Genomic DNA, 22,075 nt, shown 5'->3' with positions numbered 1-22,075 from the left:
CACTAGCCAAGCCTAACTCTACTTAGGTTCTCAGTTTAGATAAGATCAATGAAGTATTGCCCCTGCTACCTAGTTCTTTAAGTAGATGAGCTAAGACTGCAACCTTTTCCATTATGTTGACTGGCAATGCTAGTGCTCTTCAGGGCTTGTGGATTCCCTTTTTTTCTGTTCACACTAACTTTTGTTTCTCTCTGCCTCCTTGCCTTCTGGATTCAAATAAGCCATAACTTTCTCGCTACTTCTACCCACTTCCCCATACACAGCCTGTATATTTTTACTTGGTTGCAGTTGTTGGGAAAGTATCTGTTGCAAAAGGATGGCATTATGCCATCATCACAGATTTGAATGAGAAATAATAAGCAAAAAAAGTGATACTTTGATAAATAGCTTTTTTCTTACACCAATTTGTTTGCTTGTTTTATTCAAAGTGACCAAATAATCACATTTCATTATACAGGTAGTATGATGAACAGACTTACAACTGTTCCTTTTGTTGACTGTTTGAAGTTGCAAGATGCTGAAAAAAAGTGACAACAAATCCTTGCACTTATGACTGTTGCAGCATCCCCACGATCACATGATCACTATCTGGGTGCTTGGCAACCAGCTTGCATTTATGATGGTTGCAGCATCCTGGGATCACTTAATTGCCACTGTAACCTTCCCAAGCAGCTTCTGTCAAGCAAAGTCAAGGAGGAAGCTAGCAGGGAAAGTAGCAAGTTGTGATCATATGATGCCACATTTAACATCTGCACCGCTTAACAATGAAGTTTCTAGTCCAGTTATGGTCATAAGTCAAGAACTACTTGCATTTTGAAAATACAGGGAAAGGGATACTAGAAATTATTGTTTCTCTTCTATGTGAGATATAGATGGGGGAGACTATGACTACTCCAAGAGAAGCTCTAGCTTAAGCCACTAAATTGACTGAACGATGATTTTCGCACTCTCCAATTTATGGGCTGGAGGAGAACTAATTGCCTCATAGTATTCCCTGTCTCTTCTCACCATTATAAAGTTGGAAGAAATTAAAATGAGCATACAGAAAGTCTCAAACACTTTAGAGGGATTATGGAGTGAATATGGAATTGTATATATATTTTCAAATATATATATTTGAAAAGAAGACAATCGAATACCAGGATAAAATATAAACAAAACTGTTTACTAATCCACTTAGCTTTTGTTGGCTAACTGCCGACGTCATCAGAGTAAAAGCCGGAGTTCAGGGAGATTGCTTATAAAGCTGGTGGTTTTTGTGCCCTGCTCATTCAGCGGGTCACCAGTCTACCCACTCCAATCGACCATATAGTTCCTAGCTGTCCCGCATCAATGTTTGTAAGCTCGGGAGTCACTTTCTCGCTTGTAGTCATCTCCTTGTCTGCCTGATTCATGTCTGAATGCCCATAGGTTGGCCCCCTAGTGGCACCCATCCTTAGGTTTGGTGAGGGACGTGCTGGGGACTCCTCCCTTGCGAGGGCTGCTGTTCTTTCTCATGTAGCCACACCGTCCCGATCCTGCAAGGATGGGGCTCGTTGCACCCGTCATAAGTTATAACACTGTTCTTCTCACCCCCTTAGTGCCTGATAAGCAGGCAGTAGATCTATGTGACGATTGATCGAATATCCGTTTGACAACGAAGCCTCCTTAAGTAGCTGGCTGCCCTTGGTGGCATCTCGGGCGATGGTCTGTGCCCCTGCAAGATCGAAAGTATGATCGTGGCTGGACATATGTACCCATACTTGTGAGCGTTGTTCTTGCTGTCAGATTGCCAGTTATGCTCATGGATCCTGGTTTTGAGCCTTTTGGGTTGTTTCCCCAATGTAGTTACAGTGACAGTTCTTGCATTTGATTTTGTACACCACTGAAGATCTTTCCTCATTGGGGAGCAGCTCTTTGGGATGCATTACCTTGACATGCAGGGTTTGGTTCATGGCTAAAACTCAGCCTTTTTGTAGCAGAAGGAAAAAAGAGCTGGAGACAAATGTCTTTCAAAATTCTCCATCAAATTTGTAAGCAGGGAAATTAGATCAGTGATTCTTCAGGGAAAGAAGAATTCTCCAATTTCTCAGGAGGCAGAGATCTATAATGGAAGTTTCCCTAAAGACGTCAACTTGAAATTTAATTTAAATGTGTGGGAAGTGAATCTGCATGCCAGTGAAATGTGATTGGATACAAAAAGGCAGGATTTAACACACAAGGGAGCAAGGGCACCATTCTCCAGATATGAAGATTTCTCCACAATTCTCCTTTGCGTCAATTCCGAAAACAACTTTTGCTTTGTCACATCAAATTATAATGACTAGAAAAGAAATGGGGGAGGGGTTTGTGCCCACTATTAGCATGAAGAAGGTTTGCATACAGGATATAAAAAAACCTATTGGAGGAAAGCTCCAGCTGGCAGTACTGTATTACATAATTAACAATCTCAGTTATTGTCTAACCTATGCTTAAACACGAGGACAAATCTGAGTTTAAATATATACTTTGAAAATTTAGACTTAGATCCTGCTTCTTTCATTTTTCTCTACTTTGTAAACATTTTTATGTGCCTGGCATAGTTTGCTGGCAAGAGTATTGTGCTAATCAACAATCAATTCTACTGCAACCTTATGCATATCTCCTCAGAAACTACAGCCTGTTTTGTTCAAAAGTTTACTTTTAGGAAAGCAAATTCTTGAAATTCTGCCTATACAATGGCAATATTTAGGTTTGCAATTTTTATTTAGGGAAATGTTCCAAAGCTCAGGTTTGAATAAACTGGGTAGAGTAACTAACTTTTTTACAGCATGGTTACTATGCACTGAGAGGCATAGCTTGAAAAAAATATCCTTCAAAAGACACTGCTATTATTTAAAAATCTTTGATTAAAATAAAACTCTTTAAATAATTTAAAAAATTAGGGAAAAGGAGTTTGATCCATTCAGATGTCTCATTTTTGTGAAGTCTTATTTGTCTCAGGATTTTAGGAGGAACAGTCTGTTTCATAAATGTTAAATAATTCAAATAACATATTATGATGGTTCTAAATGGCAATGTCAGTCAAAGTTCATTTACTGCTGCTCCATATATCCCAAGAAACAGGACAGATAAATTATGCAAATGTGCTTAGAACAGAAACATACTTAATCTAAATTCATATTTAATGTTTAAGATCAAATCATTTCAATATAAGAAACAGCTGGAAATGCTCTGATCATGTTTTGATCCTAGCGCTGTTTTCCTCTCTCATGCATCCTGAAAATAACAGTGGTGCCCTGGTTTGGATACCATCTGACAAGACACAGCAAATTGTGGGTTCCTCAAATGAGTTTCCATAGTGTCCTCTTTTTTCATATTTATACTAGTTACTTTTTAAGTTGTTTTTAATTATTTTGGATTGTTCTTCAGTGCCATTTTTCATTCAAGTTATTTTACATAGCAGTGGAAACATTTCACTAATATGATATGTAGTTCCTCAAACATATGAAGAAACATTCATTTCATTTTTCTGCTATTTTTTTACATCTGTTTTATTTTAATTTTTTTTTCAATGTCATAAAATTACATTTGCCCATTACTAAGAATAATCCTTTTAGACATTTGCTGGCTCTAATTTTTGTCTCCCATTCACATGGTATATGTATTTGTGCATTGATTGACTGTTTAATTGATTAATGTTCTTACTTCTTGGAAGAAAAAGAATCAAGTATCATGCGAGCCTAGTACAAAATGTGCCATCTTCATACTATTGAATACAGATGATCAAATTATATGCTATAAAGGAATTAAATTGGTTTCATCACACAATCTTGGGTAGTATCTACCATGTTAGAAAATCAATATACCCACCTGCAAATATATTGGTGAAAAAAATTGCCTTGTTTTTATCAGCAAATAAAACAAATGAACAAACATAGAATTATAATTCATTCTGCATGATTAATTCTTGTAATAACAATTGAATGAGTTATTTCTATTCCTTTTTAAAATAATTTATTCAAGTTTCAATTGTTCTCCAGATAAATGCATATGATCTTAAAAATATTTATTATAATTACTGGGGGGGAATGACTTTCACTGAGAATTAGAATATAAATACCAATAATAAATAGTTAGAACATGCTGTCTCAAATGAATTACTTATACTTTGTTCCTAAATAGGTACTATTTCTGTCAACACGATGCGAAGTCCTTATACTGCACCAGGAGAAAGTGAGATCTTGGATCTAGATGATGATTTATACCTTGGAGGTTTGCCAGAAAATAAAGCTGGCCTTGTCTTTCCAACGGAGGTCTGGACAGCCCTTCTAAATTATGGCTATGTGGGGTGTATTCGAGACTTGTTTATTGATGGACAAAGTAAAGATATTCGTCAAATGGCAGAAATCCAGAGCACATCTGGGGTGAAACCCTCCTGTTCAAGAGAAACAGCAAAGCCATGTCTAAGCAACCCATGCAAAAACAATGGCATATGTAGAGATGGCTGGAACAGATATGTCTGCGATTGTTCTGGTACAGGTTACCTGGGCAGATCATGTGAACGAGGTAAGTCACTGTCTTCAGACCTTTGGTTTGCAGAAGGAGGACAGAATGAAGTGAAACAGTCATGTACATTCTACTGATCCATTATTTGCATTTTTTCTGCACACAATTATATGGATCAATCATTTGGTTGATAATAAACATTATTGATCTATAAAGCACTGAATGAAGCAGTGGACAAATTACTCCACTGAGAAAAGAATATTACCATGAAAATGAACTAACCTTCACATACAAATTATTACTGAATGGAGCAAACTGATTTAGAATTTTTTTTTTCTTTCAAAAAGTGGTATCTAAGGAAAATATTACTAATGTAATATATATATAACAATAATAATACTATATTATTCATTGCCTTCTAAAACCTAGGAACAGTTTGCCTGGTTTATTTAGCTGGTTATAAAAATCAGGAAGGTGTCAAATAGACCTTGCAGTATGGTTAAATAAATAATGAAACTTATAAATAATATTTGATCAACACTATAACTATAAGGCTGTCAACAATAAAAAGCTTTGCAAGGGTAGTTTGCTTCAAAGGTAATGAAATGTGAGTGAAGTGCTCCTACAATGTGGTTTCATGATTGTGGTCCCCTGCCTCTAAACAATGAAGTGGATGTGGTATGTTGTTTTATTTAATGCCAATTTGGGGGCCTGTTCTAGAATATCCAGGAATTGGAAGAGACCTCTGTCTATGGAAATGCCAGAGAAAGCTCAGAATCAAAATGAAGTGTCTCAGTCAGACAAATTGCACCACAAATTGTTCACCTGACATATTGTAACACTTCACCATAGAGGCCTAAATGCAAGCCACATTGCATAGATCTAGTAAACAGTAATTTGTCATACAGCATAGAGCCCTAGTTGACCATCACATTCATTTGCAAAGCAAGTAACTCACAATGACATTACGATTTTCACAGCATACCAAAAAGGAGAATACTTAAGAGAATGTATGGATTATCAGTACCAAATAGAGAACAAGGTTTCAGTCTGAGATGTTTTATTTGACCCACAAAGTGAAAGAAAGATTTCAGAATGAAATTATAAGGTTGATAAGGAAAAGAAGCAGAGGTCTCTAGTCCTGGAAACAGAAGCAAAGTAGAAACAGCTATATAACAATCATAAAGAATAGTTTACAATAGTTAATGCAAAGAGCCTAAACATGTAGGCAAAGAATAAAAAATAACAATTGCTATCCTAACTAATGGATAACTAATATAATTTCAGAAAAATATTACTAAATAAAATGTCTACTAAAGAAAGAGTAATTTGACATGGACATTCAGGAATGATCAAAACAAAGAAGACAGCAGTATTAATGAATTCTATAGCAATTTTTAGAGTACTTAGATCTGTGAATCTAAGGCAGAGGTCTCCAACATTTTGGGTACCAGGGACCAGTTCCACAGAGAAAAGTTTTTCCATGGACTGGAGAGTGCATGGGTTTGTATGCTACCTGCATCCCGCAGATGGGGCTTTGTTTGTTTGTGTGGACCGGTTGCTGACATGCCATGGCCCAGTACTGGTCCACAGACCTGGGGTTGGGGACCCCTGATCTAAGGCTTCAAAAGTCATAAGGCTGATACTTCATGTAGTATGATAAGACTTTGCTGTAACATTGTTTTTACCTTTAGCATTTCCCAATTTGGCAGTTTTCAGTTATGTGGCCTTAACCTCTCTCTGTCAGAGAGAATTGAGCTATTTTCTTGCCAGCACTTTAAATCCACCAATTCAACCATTCTACCATAGGCCACAATGAAGGCTTATGATCTGATAAACATTGTCAGATATCAGCATTTGGACAGGAGTAACCTGTAATGTAGTTAACAGAAGGAATATACGACTTTCCTTAACTCAGTCAGCAGAAGCCTTATTAATGCTGATTTTAATAGATCTCTTGTGTCTAAATGTTTCTCAAATCTTTCTCTGTGCTATGGCATTGGAATAGAATCTAAAGGAAATACAACGTGTAAATTAGTCATGGACAGAGATCCAACACCTCTGAAGTCCTCTGTTGTAGTTCTTATTGGTAATTGATCATGTTGCAAGACATTTTCTGACATCTATACTCTAGCCATTCTACCAAATGTTTCATTAATCTAGCTCCCCAGAATACCAAGGAGCTAAGACAAGCTTTATGGTTTAAGCAAAGACATTTGGGAGTGATCATTTCCAATCTTTCTGGTGGAGATGAAGATCTTATTAAAACTACTACCTGCAACAAATTCCCTGAAAAGGCTCCGAAAATGTTCTAGATTCACAGTCCCAGAGGAAATCAGTCACATTTATTTTCCACTCCAGCTGAGGTTATAGGTAGTTTTAAGGTTCAGCTTCTTCAAGTAGTGATTTGTCTATGACAGTGGTGTCAGAGAAAATGACTTTTTCTGTGTGTATGAGCATCCCTAAGAATCCAGTTTGGGGAAAGATAAGTGAAACAGGATTTTAACTTTAATTGAAAAACAAGAAAGAAAATACATGACGGGGAAAGACTGAGCTAAATATTTAGCTAGTTACTTCCTCTTAGAAGGAGAGCCAAGTACAAAGGGTCCATTTATATGTGCATTAGGATTAAAGAAGAGCCTGATATTAACAATGTGCTTGACCACAGATCTCCCTTGCCCCGACTTTGAGATTGTAATTGAGAATAGGTCACCACATTGGTGCCTCTATCTTGGGGCCAGGTTCATTTATTTATCAATCCAATTTGCATGCCACCCAGCAGCTGAAAGCCACTATAACAGTGAGATGGGCACCATCTAAATTTAATAAATAAATAAACTCCAATGACTTTGGGCAGCTTCCAGCAGGAAAATAACTACATACCCTCCTCTATTCTGATTCTTTTGGAGAAGGAACCTGCAGAGCTCCAATTGATCCTTCTCTTCTCTTCATGGGTCTCTGTGATCATTTCTCCTTTTCCTGCCAGAGAAAACAGAGCCTTTCTTGGCAGTCAAGGTTGTTCTTCTTTTCTTTGACTCCTACGGGAAGGTATTCCACAGACAGATATTTCTAACTCTGATTGCAATGCTTCCCACCATAGATTATAAGCATACTTGGCTGGTGCACAGCTGCGGTCTTCCACACAATGAGGAACTCTGTGCAATCAGATTTCCCATCATGTGGGATACTGTCAATTTCAATTCTTTGGTATAACCCACAGGTAGGCAACCTCGGCTCTTTTATGACTCATGGACTTCAACTCCCAGAATTCCTGAGTCAGCTATGCTGACTCAGGAATTCTGGGAGTTGAAGTCCATGAGTCATAAAAGAGCCGAGGTTGCCTACCCCTGGTATAACCTATGCTAACATTGACTACACAACACTACAAATTCTTATAATATGCTACTAATTTATCACCTACCATACCTAGAAAATGAGAATTGATTCTCAATAAAATATCATTATTATTGCATCTTCATAATGTGAAATAGTGACTATAGTGCAATAGTGCAATAAAATTCAGCATTCAGACATGGGTTAACTTACATAGCAAGTTCCGCATAGTTATATTTCACTTCGAAGAAGGGAAATTCTCAGAACTGAATAGATTGATGAAAAGATAACTTAAATAGAAAGCCAAAAGGGCAATCGCTCTCCAGAAAGCTTGGCTGCTGTTTAAAATCACAATAATAGAGGCTCCAACATAATCAAAGGTTGATTCTGAATAAGTTTAATAGCCATAGAATAAAAAGGTAGGTCCTCTTGTAGATAAGCAATGGGGTAAAGAATGGAAAATGAAGAGTAAAAGTAAATGGTCATTTCTCACAATGAAAAGAGGTAACTAGTGGGGTCCCCCAGGGTTCTGTCTAGGACAGAGATGTCAAACACAAGGCCCGGGGGCCAGATCCGGCCCGCGAAGTGGTTTCATGTGGCCTGCAAAGCCATCCTGGAAACAGTGAGGTAACGGCCCCCACTGCCTTGGCCCTGGCCCAGAGACCCTCCTTCTGCCAGAGACCCTCAGATCTGTCCCACTCCTGCCCAGGCCCCCATAGGCCCCCTTGATGCGAACCATGTAGAGCTGGCCACGCCCACCCAGTAGGCCATACGCACTCTAGCCATGCCCACCGAGTAGGCCAGGGGTCTTCAAACTCGGCCCTTTTATGACTCATGGACTTCAACTCCCAGAATTCCTCAGCCAGCATGCCTGGCTGAGAAATTCTGGGAGTTGAAGTCCATGAGTCATAAAAGGGCCGAGTTTGAAGACCTCTGCAGTAGGCCATACGCACTCTAGCCATGCCCACCTAGCCCCTGAGGGCAACTGCAATACTGATGCGGCCCTCAGTGAAATTGAGTTTGACACCCCTGGTCTAGGATCAGTGCTTTTTTAACATATTTATAAATTACCTGGAATCACCTGGTGTTTAATGGAATAGCCAAGTTTGCTGATGACACTAAATTGTTCTGAGTGGTAAAAACAATAAGGGAGTCTGAAAAACTCCAAAGGAATCTCTGCACATTAGGGGAGTGGATATCAAAATGGAAGGAGCCATTCAATGTGAGCAAGTGTAAAATAAAGCACATTGCTGCCAAAAGCCCCAACTGTTTATAAAAACTAATAGGATCAGAAGTGAAAAGGAAAGAGTTCATGGAATGATGATAAATAGTTCAATGAAGATGCCAACATAGTGCACATCTGTTGTAAAAAAAAAAAGGCCAAAAGCTTGTTAGAGATAATAAAAATGATATTGGAAATAGTGATGACAGTATTATAATGCCCTTTATATAAATCATTGGTGCAACTACATCGAGAATATTATGTGCAGCTCTGGTTGGCATACTTCAAAAATGATGTAGTAAAGCTAGAGATGGTTTATCGGAGAACAATTAAGAGGCTCAAGGGATAGGGCAGCATCCCTATTTGAGGACTGTTTGGTCTAGAAAGGAGGCAAAGGGAAGGCTATGGTTGAGGAATACAAAATTATGCATGGTATGGATAAAATGGACAAGGAGAAACAACTTTTCTCCTTCTCAAAGTACAAGGGCAATTTGGAAATAAACCTCCATTTGAGCATGTGCGAGAAATAGGCGGGGATAGTGATGCCCATCCTATGGCACCATATGCAATAGTTCAGTAGGCAGTGAGGAGTGGAAGGAGAAGGTTGTGTTGTAGCTGACTCATCCGCTAGATCAATTGAAAATGAAGCCTGCCATAGAAAATCCCGCGAAATGTGAAGTGCGTGTAGTAATAAGATTCCTGTGTGCGAAAAAAGTTTTTTCATACACAGGAATCTTATTACTACACACACTTCACATTTGGCGGGATTTTCTATGGCAGGCTTCATTTTCAATTGATCTAGCAGACGAATCAACTGCAACACAACCTTCTCCTTCCATTCCTCACTGCCTACTGAAGGACAGGTGTTGCTATCCCTGCCAATTTCTCGCACATGCTCAAATGGAGGTTTATTTCCAAATTGCCCTCATACTATAATAGTAGAGAGCATTCTAACCTATTGCATTTGTGTGTGGTTTGCCAACTGCACAGTAGCAGATAGGAAAGCACTCCAGAGGGTCATTACCATCACCCAGAGGATTATAGGCTACCCTCTCTTCTCCATCCCTGACGAACTGTACACTTCTGCTGTCTTAGGAAAGCTCAAAATATTCTTAAAGACTCATCTCATATCGGACATTCTTTTTTTGAACTATTACCATATGGCAAATGGTACAGGATAATAAAAACAAAGACAAATAGGCTGAAAAACAGTTTTTATCCCAGAGCTGTAACCATATTAAATACTACTGTATAGTGCAACATTGAAGTGCAATATGAGGGGCAGCGCAATGGTGAATAGGATGTGAAAGATGTGTGTATATAATGTGTGTTTTTACTTGTGGTTTTTACTTGTGTATAGTGTGCTCTGTGGCACTTAATTTCATTGTGGGATACACAATGACCATAAAGATATTCTATTCTATTCTATTCTATTCTATTCTATTCTATTCTATTCTATTCTATTCTATTCTATTCTATTCTATTCTATTCTATTCTATTCTATTCTATAATTAGAGGTCACCAAATGATATTGAGTCCTAGACGAATCTAGACAGACAAAATGAAGTACTTTTTTATACAACATGTAATTCAACTGTGGAATTCACTATCGTAACATGAGGTGCTGTCTTGGACTACAGTATTTCAGGAATATCATAAGAGATCAAGGGCTATTAGTCTTGGTAGGAGTGACTAATTTTGAAAATGATCTGATAGGAGACCAGTAGGTTTCCTTGTACAGTAGATGAGCCATCGTGATATTAGACTGCTGAGCTAGATGGTCAGGAATCTGATCTTTATGTTATATCTGCTATGCGTGCATACATTTTTATTATACAAGAATTGCTTTTTAGTCAAAAACACTATCAGTGCTGCACACCTGACTGTGAATGGCTATGTGGCAACTTTTTCAACAACATAACACTCCCCAAATTAAGATTGTTTACCTTCTACCAATTTGTGATCATTTTGCTACGATCTCAGACAATTAGAAATCATATTGATGTGATTATGTCAGATTGTATGCAATTCTTATAAGTATTGATGACATTTTATCTCATTCTTCCCTCCCACAATCCTTTCTCCTTTCTTGTAACTCTCAGATCTGTTTTATACAAAGAAAATCCTACCGCACAAAGACATGTTTACTCATATACCAATGACGGTAGTTATTGTTATACTATGTAGTCAATCAAATTTAGCTATGGCATGTTGCAGAATAAATTCACCATGCAGGTAAAGATTTTTCCCTGCACTTGATTTGCATCCCCACAATTAGCTTTAAAAATGTCAGTGAAAACCTGAGGAAAAATCCCACTTTCTCTCTTTAGGACTAGCTGAGGCAGACCCTCTCATTTTGTACTGTTATAAATAAAATCACATCCTCTGAAGTTTATTTCTTATTTTAGAATAGGAAATCTTTTGGCAGAAATCCAGGTATTGCAATGTCTCTTGACTTTTCTATTACTGGTAGACCACGCTAACGGGGGTGGGCTGGGCTGGGGTGGGGGCTGTAACTAGACTGTCAACTGAATTAGAAAACTCTTCAGTTAAATAGACATAGTGTACCACCCTGTGGCAAACTCCTGCTATTACACACGTGGTTCCACTCCCGGGCACTTTCAAAAAGAAAAGTGTGGACAGCAAAGAGAGGATTGTGAACAGAAAAAAATCTGCAGCTTTAAAAATCAAAAACTAAGTAATTTTCATGCAGGTCATGTGTTCACTGAAAAAATGATAACAAGCATATGCAAGTCTATAAAATAAAAAGCAACTCTATAGAAGTCTAATAAAATGTCTCAATAATAACAAAAATATTTTCTAAGTTTTTTTTCCAATAAACTAATGAATTGCTTTCTTAGTTCAAGTTGCCTATCTTTTTAAATCCTGTTTTTATTATTTTTATAAATAACTCCAGGCAACAAATGTAGCATGATTTCAGCATTTTCCACAATTTAATTTTCTGAAACACAGACTTTGAGCTGCTGGGACCAATGTTAATCTGATGTACTCACAATGTTATCTGGCTATTTTTCCTGCAGATACCTGTAGTATTTATTCAGCACATTGAATATTCTATGTTACCCTAGAGCTTCCCTATCTGGAGGAAGTTATGCTCAAAGCATTTCTTTTCCTCCTTATTCAATAATAATTGTATCCCAAATGGTCATGCAATGATATGATTACAACCGCTGAAATTCCAAAATACAATAAATCCATCCTCTTCTACAGAATTATCATACTACCCATGTGCGCCTGCTGATAAAAATTTCTAGCCAATAAGCATAACACCATTACAGTTGCTGCATGAAATAAAAGAAAAGGGCAGCAGATATGTGTGTTTACTTCATTGAATAAAACTCCTGGAGAAATAAGGGAGAATCATGTTGAATGGAATAAGGAATTTGTGCAATATGAGAACCAAGGGCTATAGTAGATGCTCACTAACTGTTATATTTTAAACTAATTTAAATCAGGAGCAAAGCAACATGTCTACTTGATTAAAGAAATAGTTTGGTCTAGTGGTTCAGATTAGAAACCAGGAGACTGTGAATTCTAGTCCTGCCTTAGGCATTAAAAGCAGTTGGGTGACTTTGGGCCCATCATACTCTCCTAGCCCACCATGTGAGGCTCAGGAGACAAGCAGCTCAGTCAAATTCCTGTCACAACCAAATGGATCAATATTTGATTGATTTGAAAAAAAGTGGATCCTGCACTTGCAAGAAAAGTGCTAGGAAGAAAAATAATTGTCCCCTTCTCTATCAAAGCAAAAGGTAAGCTTTCATCCAGGATCCTGCAGTAGTCAATGTAATGTTCCTAAAGTCAAAACCTTGAGCACTATTCCTAATTTTTATAATTTTCATAAGCTGCAGCCCTCTCCTGCCTATTTCCGCACAATATCTGACATTCAACGATACACTGCTTTTATGACTTTGAAAAAAGAAAGACTAATTTAGCTAATATTACATAGGGTAAGACAGGGCTTTATTTGTCATAGAACGCCCAGAACGGAGTTCTGGCACCTTTTTTGGATGAAAGCTTGTAGGGTAGGCAAGGTGGGTTGTATGACGTGTGTGAGTTCCGGCACCTTTTTTTTTTTTTACAGAAAAAGCACTGGGGTAAGAGTAACAGAAAATTTTTCTAATACAACTTCCTATTTTCTGAAAATAAATGAAATATCACAAGGAAATATTATTTCTTGACGATCCTGCCCCCTCTAATTTGTCTGATGTCAAGCAAACAATATCCTGTTGTTCTATTCATGCTCAATCTTTCTTGGCAAACTCTATTTTTCCAAGTGATTTTGTGGGAATAATAAGGGATGACATTTTCATTCTTGGGCATTTGCACAGAATTAAACATTTGGCTTGAGACCCAGGAGCTGCAATATTTATGCAGGAAAAATGGACTATCAACAATTACCCTGTTTTATTTGGTGTTTCATAAATGCTCTGCAGGAGATTCTTTCCTAGCATTAGCTCCAAGCCTGAGAGGACAGTTAGAAAGCTGTCTTCCTAAAAAAAAACCTTCTTCAATAGCACCATGTTTGGTTTTGTAGCTGGTGCTATAATGAAATGGTTCCTACTGATAATCATTCATTTTATTGACTTCTCACTTAGATTGTGCTTTCATATTACTGGTAAATGTATACCATTTGTTTGCTGTAAGTTTTAGATACTACTTGAAGCCTCAAAACAGGAGGTTCAAACATCTTCCATTAGCTGTAATTGAGTATAAGTAGTCTCTGTGTTTCAAGTTTAATTTTATTTTATAATCGGAAGCTAGAAAGAATTTTCCTTTTCATTTAAGAGAGTTCATAAAAGATGTGGGCCATGGGGAGAGTGGAGAGAAGAAAGCTATTGCCAGTTTTATATTTCTCTCACACACATCCCTAAAGTTGGTTATATTCTCAAATGGGCTGAACATAATAATCTTAGAAGTTGTAGTGTTCTACACATATTTTGCTACTGTGAGTTTTGGCTGATTATGCTGAAAGTGTAAACATCAGAGTAATCAGTGGATGGGCTTTGTTTGTTTATGGCAACATTAGCAGATGGCAAAACAGATGTCATGGCAGCATAATTTGGCTTCTTTCTTTATATTTTATTGGGGTATGCAGTACATGATTACCTTTTGGCAACAGCTTTCACAGGTGTTCATTTTCAACAGGCAATATGAATGAAATGAATGAAAATTACAAGGGGGTAGCAAAGATGCTAAGATGCAGAATTTTTTTAGTTTGGCCTACAGCCTTTTATTATCTGTATGAAAAAGAGGGGGTCAGCCAAACAGCTTACATGTTTTCAGCTAAATAAAACCAAATATTCAGTAATTAATAGACTGTTGAAGAAAAAGTCTTCATCATGGTTCAGTCCAAGCCGGGGATAAACAAGATGGCGACTGCTTTAGAAAAAAGGTTGCAGTTTATTGAAGAGGAAAGCCAGACAAAAAGATGGCTCTGGAAAAAAAAGAGAAAAAGGCTGAGCACATGTAGGGAGTGGGTTTTTATATCCTCTTGAGCCTTTTGTTTGGAGTTGCTTTCTGTTCCTGTTTGAGGCTATTTCGTGTTTCATGTATTCTGACCTGACTCTGGGTGTGCCCTTTGGCATCTGTGGGTTAATCCTATGATGTCCTGTCTTAGAGTTTGGGTGGGGTATGTAGATTTTAGGTGTCTTTGTCTTCTTAATCTTCTAGCTGGTGGCTTCCAACCTTCCTGGATGACTTACATCTGCATTTCTATAGAGATCGTTTCTGTTTGGGGGAGGGAGACTTGGGGCTATTAAGAAAAACTGGGCATGCTTTTCTGCCTCTTTAAGATCCTTTGAGGAAATATATTTTTCTGCCTTTTTAATATTTCCTTCTCTGGGGGGGCTGACTTCCCAGAAGACCAAAAAGTTTATAAACAGTAAGCAAAAATGGAGAAGCAAGCATTTAAACTGGTATGCACAGACCAAATATCTAAACAGCCCTTCAAATTGGATTTCAAATGATAAAACACATGTGCAGAGCAATGTGCACACTAAAGGGGTATCCTTCTAACTTTGTAATATTTATCATATGTTTATTTGCAAAAATAAAAGCACGTAGCATTCATTTCTCATATATTCTATTACAAATAAAATAAAACTGAACAGAACATAAGTATTTTACAAAAATAATGCATCTTGCAGAACAGAATTAATATTTGAATGAATTTATTTCCAGAAATAAACCATTAATATCAATACTCTGTGAAAATTCTTCTGTGCATTAGCAAATTCATTAGCAAATCCATTTCTCCATTTTTCATAATCCCCAAAATTACTACTATTTACTTTCAGGATAAAACTTCTGAAAACTTACTAATGTAATTCCTTCTGCCTCTTCTACTCCAGTCCTTAAGGGACAATTGCTCTCTTGTGTACTTTAATAAAGCCATTTCTTCCCTTTATAACTGTTATATTTCTAATGCAGAAATGATGGTAAAAACATTTATTCCCTGCCCTACATGCTGCAAGTTGCCTAATGAGCAAGATATTATTAAACCTTTTTTCCTGTTGTTTGGAGCGTAACTTTCTGCTCCATTGCTGTTTGGCTTTCCAGTCCCTTTGGAATTGAGACTAAGAGTGAGAATAGGCCTTTATTATATATCATCTGATCTGAATGAAGTATAAAAATGGGTCCACCTACATTGTTCAGCAGTGGCGACCAAAACTATAATCCATAATCATTCCAGGACATCTACAATATTATTGTTGAGGCAGTGAAAGTATGAAAAAAAGTGTCTAACATGTGGCAGAGCATAAACTGATGCCTTGGCCAAAAGAGGGAAAATTCCACACAAAACAAAACAAGAAGAGGCAAATAGATCACCATCATTTAATTTACCATTGTGCATGACTCTTTAACAAAAATTTGTTGTTGTTGTTAGCTGCGAAGTCGTGTCCAACCCATCGCGACCCTATGGACAACGTTCCTCCAGGCCTTCCTGTCCTCTACCATCTTCTGGAGTCCATTTAAGCTCACGCCTACTGCTTCAGTGACTTCATCCAGCCACCTCATTCTCTGTCGTCCCCTTCTTCTCTTGCCCTCGATCTTTCCCAGCATTAGGCTCTTCTCCAGTGAGTCCTTCCTTCTCATTAGGTGGCCAAAGTATTTGAGTTTTAGCTTCAGGATCTGGCCTTCTAAAGAGCAGTCAGGATTGATCTCCTCTAGGACTGACCGATTTGATCGCCTTGCAGTCCAAGGGACTCGCAGGAGTCTTCTCTAGCACCATAGTTCAAAGGCCTCAATTCTTTGGCGCTCAGCCTTTCTTATGGTCCAACTTTCACTGCCATACATTGCAACTGGGAAGACCATAGCCTTGACTATACGCACTTTTGTTGACAGGGTGATGTCTCTGCTTTTTAGTGTGCTGTCTAGATTTGCCATGGCTTTCCTCCCCAGGAGCAAGTGTCTTTTAATTTCTTGGCTACAGTCCCCATCTGCAGTGATCTTGGAGCCCAGGAAAATAAAATCTGTCACTACCTCCATTTCTTCCCCATCTATTTGCCAGGAATTGAGAGGGCCAGATGCCATGATCTTGGTTTTCTTAATGTTAAGTTTCAACCCAAGTTTTGCACTCTCCTTCTTCACCCGCAACAAGAGGCTCTTTAGTTCTTCACTTTCTGCCATTATTAACAAAAATTAGGCTTGTCATATTTTCCAGACCTGAAAGATTGTATAATATCATTTGTAATCTGGTTTTCCATAAAACCCATGCCAAATTTCATTATAAGCCCAGGATGGGCAATGCACAAGCAGCCACAATCCCCTGTCTATTATTTCCATACATTAATGATTACAGTGGACATGATCAGCCTCTGGGAGGCACAATGCCTTCTTTATTACAGAGTCCCAACACTGTCTCCTAAATGCTTGAAAATATTTGACCACTCAGTGACATCCCCATATCCCTGGATATACCCTGTATCCATTAATGTCCATAGTATTTTTTGAAAGAAAGAAAGAAAGAAAGAAAGAAAGAAAGAAGAAAGAAAGAAAGAAAGAAAGAAAGAAAGAAAGAAAGAAAGAAAGAAAGAAAGAAAGAAAGAAAGAAAGAAAGAAGGAAGGAAGGAAGGAAGGAAGGAAGGAAGGAAGGAGAGAGAGAGGGAGGGAGGGAGGGAGGGAGGGAGGGAGGGAGGAAGGAAGGTGTCCATAATAAAAATTGTCTGTTCCTAAAACTGAATGAAGCCTGTTCCCATGATTTTTTGGGTGTGTGTGTGTGTGGCATATATACTTGTTAACAAGGCTTTGGAGTTTAGTAAGTCAAGTGATATTTTTAAATGTATGTTTTTGGGGAGGCTAATAACTAAATAGAGAAGGTCACATTATACATATTGTATGTGCAGGCCTGGACTTCTCCCCTCAACTCTCCTCTTTTCTTTTTTTATTTTTAAGAGATGGTAATTGAGTAGTAGATGAATGCAGCATTTAAAACAGATAGACTATTCAACATTCTATCCTTGGGTGATAAAATGTATTTTGCTTATAAATGTATGAATTGCTGTGGAACCATATATAAACCACAGTATAGATATAGAATATTGTTGAGCAGGCATTGGAAAGGAAAACATAAACATATATTTCATTTGATAATAGTTATGTTACTTCTGTTGTTATTTTCTATTAAGTTATTGGTGCTAACAATTCTTCTTCAGTTTCTGGGCAGAGTTTGATAACTAGAAATAGCAATCCATCAGGTTAATCAGAACCTGCCATTTTTATAATGCAGACTGCCCAGTTCTTGTCACATCTCCTATTTACAATGTCCAGGAATGCACTTGGAAACAGAGATTTATCACGCCCTTTGTGTTTCTATAGCTGGTAGGATATGCTCACCTTGGTGCAGCACAAGATTTGTAAACCTGGTTTAATATATCTTGATGTAACTCTTGATAACTTTTGTAGGCTTTTCACCTTGCAGAAATCCAAGATGGTAAATTTCTTATCATTTTTCTGCTTGTATACTTTTAGAGGCAACTGTTCTAAGCTATGATGGAAGCATGTTCATGAAAATTCAACTCCCTATGGTGATGCACACAGAAGCAGAAGATGTCTCCTTACGGTTCAGGTCTCAGAGAGCATATGGAATTCTGATGGCCACGACTTCAAGAGAATCTGCTGATACATTGCGTTTAGAGCTGGATGCAGGACGAGTTAAGCTAACAGTCAACCTAGGTAACATTCTTCCCCCTCTCCCATCCTAAAATTTACATTTCAAACATCCTTTTTTATCTTTGCCTGCTAGCATCAATTCAATAGCCTGTTTGACACTGAAAATAACTTGTCTTTTATATATGAAATTTGTACGTGTGTGTGTGTATGTGTATTTGTAATATTATTCCATTATTTATTTATTTAGTTAGTTGGGATTTATATTCTTTTATTTTTGTGCATTCCTTTACAACCCATTACAATTAATTTTGAGCTGCAGCCTGTTCTAAAAAGAGAAGACCAGCACCTCAGTGGTGTTAATGGGGTATTTCGTTTTGGAAAAAAAATACCTAAAATTATTTATCCTGACAGATATGTCCGTATTGCTAGAAATCAAGTATTCCTTTGGCACAAGGTACAAGTGTCTATTCAGTACCAACCTCCACTTCTGTTCCTGAAAAGCTGTATTCCTGGCTCTGTGTTTGTAGTTGGCAATCTCTCACCAGTTATATAAACAGTGAAGAAACTAACACTCTGTGGGAATACCATGTTATTGTCAGTGTCATGGATGATGATAGTCTGAGAGTGGTCCAAAATAATAAAAAAATTCCCTGGCTTTTCCATGTGGCCTACAGTCAGAAACCACACCTAAGTAAGTTACTCATGAAAACAAAGTTTATTCGCAAAATGTTCACAAATATGTCAGAGCCAGCCATCCTGATTATAATTTACTGTTTCTAGCAATTTCTAATACATTGCAGTTTATGTGAAATGTACGCACAAGTATAGAAATAAGTTATCTTGCAAATCTATACCACAATTATAAGTGACATGTTTGTTTTCCATGGTCTTCTCTCTCTGTAGCAGTCTGTCATTCTATGTTACCAAAATCATCTTTACTTCCTGCTTTCTGTTGTTCCTTAAAAATGCTCCCACAAACTTCATATTGGTTTTTCTGTGTGTCACAAATAAGACAACCCTTCAATGCCCAAAGTCTGCGGCCCTCAGCAAACAGCCATGTGAACACAAACCACATAAACTCTTCTGCAGAACCAAGATCATGCTTTCTAGGGGTGTTTTTGTTTTTTTGTAAACAAACTCCTTTCTTCATTCACAAAGCTCATATACTGTAGGTTTTCTTGAAGAGCTTCATTTTTTAAGAATATTTTCCAGACCATTCATGCAGCATATTGAAAAGCTAACCTGAAGTTATTTCACTTTTAATTTGGAAAAAAAAAGAAACACTAATAGGACAGTTGATATATTCAAACCCCATTTCTAAGGAACCTTGAATGGTTGAATTTTGATGGTGTCTAGGAGATTTTGCAGTGAGGAATTCTTCTAAGTTTTACCTAGAGCCCTCCTGTGGCAATTTTAAGTTACTGCAGGCCGCTATGTAGTTTTGAGTTGAGAAAATGGCAGGGGCTGACAATGAAATGGGGGCTATTTCAAGAGAGCTTTCTGTAGACAGAGGCACATAGGGGATGTTCCTTGGCTGTTTGCAACCACTTTTCTGATGCGGTTGACGACACATGACAAACTCAGCTACATGGAAACAAAATCTAAGGTTTTTTTTCTTTAAATGTCTATAAAATCCTCAAAGACCTTGAAGAGGAATAATTAAAATGCTGATTATCCGAGCATAAATCATTCATCCATAGAAAACCTAGCAGAGTATATATACAGAAGCAATGGAACAAGCGTGACGGTTTTCTTTTTACAAGCCTTATTCATTCTGAGATTCAAAAGTCACTATTGACATGTAGGTGTGGGAAAACAGACAAAAAGCAAACCATCAATCATAGATTTGATTCAGAATAATTACACTTTAAAAAATAAAAATTACATGAAGGAATCACTTTCCAGCTATTTATGAATTGTTTAAATGGTGTTACAGATATTCCAGAAATTGAGAAGAAATCTAAAGTAGTTTAAGTATGGCATTTTAAATGTTGAAAAATTTGTCCTCCTTTGAGGTAATACCAGTGGCCCAGAATGTGAGATTTTAGCCTTGGCGAGCACTATTCCCCATTGTGACGGAGCATTTTTTGAAATTATAATAGAGATCTCTTTGTTCTTTCATATATGGGAGAGAATGTTGCAGCCAGCTTAAATCCACTGACTGGAACCATTGCCACAAACCATTTTTCTCACTTAGATTTGTCACCATGTAGCTTTGTTTGAAATTGGCCATTTTTTTGTTATCCTATTATCACTTCTTCTACTTCTAAAGTCTTATCACCATATAACTGCATTCTCTGGCAATACAGAAAGAATCAAAACATATATAGTGGCCATGTTTGCATGTGTCTGTCCCCGGAAGGGTGGAATGTGATTTTACTGGATGTCTGCAGCTAATACTTTGAAGGATAAATTTTCATTTCTCATCTATTCTTCCCCATCTAGACTGTATCAGGATTAACTGTAATTCCAGTAAGTGCCTATTCAAAATTTTTAAATTTATTATTCCTCCATTATGAAGTATTTGAAAACTTTAGATTATATAACATGCCGCATATCATTTTTGCATAATAGAATGAATTCCATGGGATGGGAGGTACCTTGGGAAAAATATCATGGATACAAAAAGAAACCATAACATCAACTCTGCCGTGACCCCTCCATACTCCCAAATAATGCTTTAGATTAATTTCAAGAATGTTGGAAGAGATTTTTGGAGTTTCAAAACAATTTTGAAAGGAAAAAATATTTTTATTAATATCATTATATGACCAATTAGTTGCTCTTTATGAACATGCACTTGCATGATGGCAAATTCTTAGTCCAAAAATATTAAACGGTTTAAAGTAATTCAATATTTAAATATGTTTCTCATTCTTAAAACAAAAAAAGAAATCTTTTTGACTTCCTATTGCAACATACTTAAAAGCAAAACAACTACACACTTATAAATAAGCATTCAACAATTATTCTTCCAAATTAAGCGTTTTCTCTGAGTTCTTTGACTAATACATTTTGCTTGAATGAAATGAAAACGTCAATGAATGTTTTAACAATATTAAAGGTTATATCTCTGTAATGGTTTCTTTTTGATTCTACAGTATATTGTTTTTATTGTATGTCTTGCATCATTTTTACTGGGTAAACTGATAATAAGTTTTTAATCTTTCTGATATTATTTGGATTAAGATTCTATGTTCTGAAAGAGGATTGTGGACTGTGATTTTATTTTGAGTCTGTGGATCTCCCAAACGTTCTATAGTAAGTACAATAGATTTTTTTTTCCTTTTGGGGAAGGATGTTGAATGTTGCAGCTTTTACATAGTCAGTGTACATTAATATACAAATAATGACCAAGTATATGATGGACTTAAACCTACTTATATCAATTTCAATGGAAGAATTTTAAAAGTGATCTTAACAATTCCACTGATAATAAAATTGAAAGATTCTAACTTTAACCAGGCTATGCTTTCCATACATCAAACATTGTAACATAATTGCATCAAACATATTGTAACACAATTCAGTGGCACTTAGTAGATTTAAGGGGAGGGAAAAGGCGTGCTTATTGAATTACTGCCAATGGTGCTCTGGATTTTTGCTTTGGAACACTCAAAATCTAAATTTTCTTATTCAAAAGGAAAACCCAATATTATTTGCACAATTCTCCAGTTGCCGTTTTGAAATGGATAAACTGTGAATTATAACTTTTTATAATGCTTCCACAAGAAAACAAACAACAAATGACTAACTGGAATAATAGCAAGAAAAAAAGGCATTGTTCCAAATACTTTTTGACAGAAGTTCTTTAATGTAATTGCTAATACAATTCTAATTGCACTGTGTTAGTAATATTTTAAGGGAAAATAGATGTCAAAAAAATGAACAGTGACACTTAAAAATCTGGAACTAAAG

General features: G+C 37.0%; 1 protein-coding gene across 22 annotated transcripts in view; it reads left to right on the top strand.

The window, feature by feature from the left end:
* NRXN1 (neurexin 1) overlaps positions 1-22,075 on the top strand; it is a gene marked incomplete at its 5' end in the record, with an annotated part of 953,418 nt that overhangs the window by 370,018 nt on the left and 561,325 nt on the right. For 14 of the 22 annotated variants that reach the window (XM_081315130.1, XM_081315141.1, XM_081315150.1 and 11 more), the window contains 3 exons: positions 4,144-4,527; positions 18,017-18,220; positions 20,603-20,629. In XM_081315130.1, the coding sequence (XP_081171256.1) occupies positions 4,144-4,527; positions 18,017-18,220; positions 20,603-20,629 (615 nt within the window). The remainder of the gene's footprint in view (positions 1-4,143; positions 4,528-18,016; positions 18,221-20,602; positions 20,630-22,075) is intronic. The other 8 variants (XM_081315140.1, XM_081315143.1, XM_081315139.1 and 5 more) reach the window with 1 other exon arrangement.

The sequence above is a fragment of the Vipera berus genome (genome assembly GCF_964194415.1).
Source record: "Vipera berus genome assembly, chromosome: 1".
Taxonomy (NCBI): Eukaryota; Metazoa; Chordata; class Lepidosauria; order Squamata; family Viperidae; genus Vipera; species Vipera berus.
Note: the sequence above shows the minus strand (reverse complement) of the source record. Positions and strands in the feature narration are given on the sequence as shown.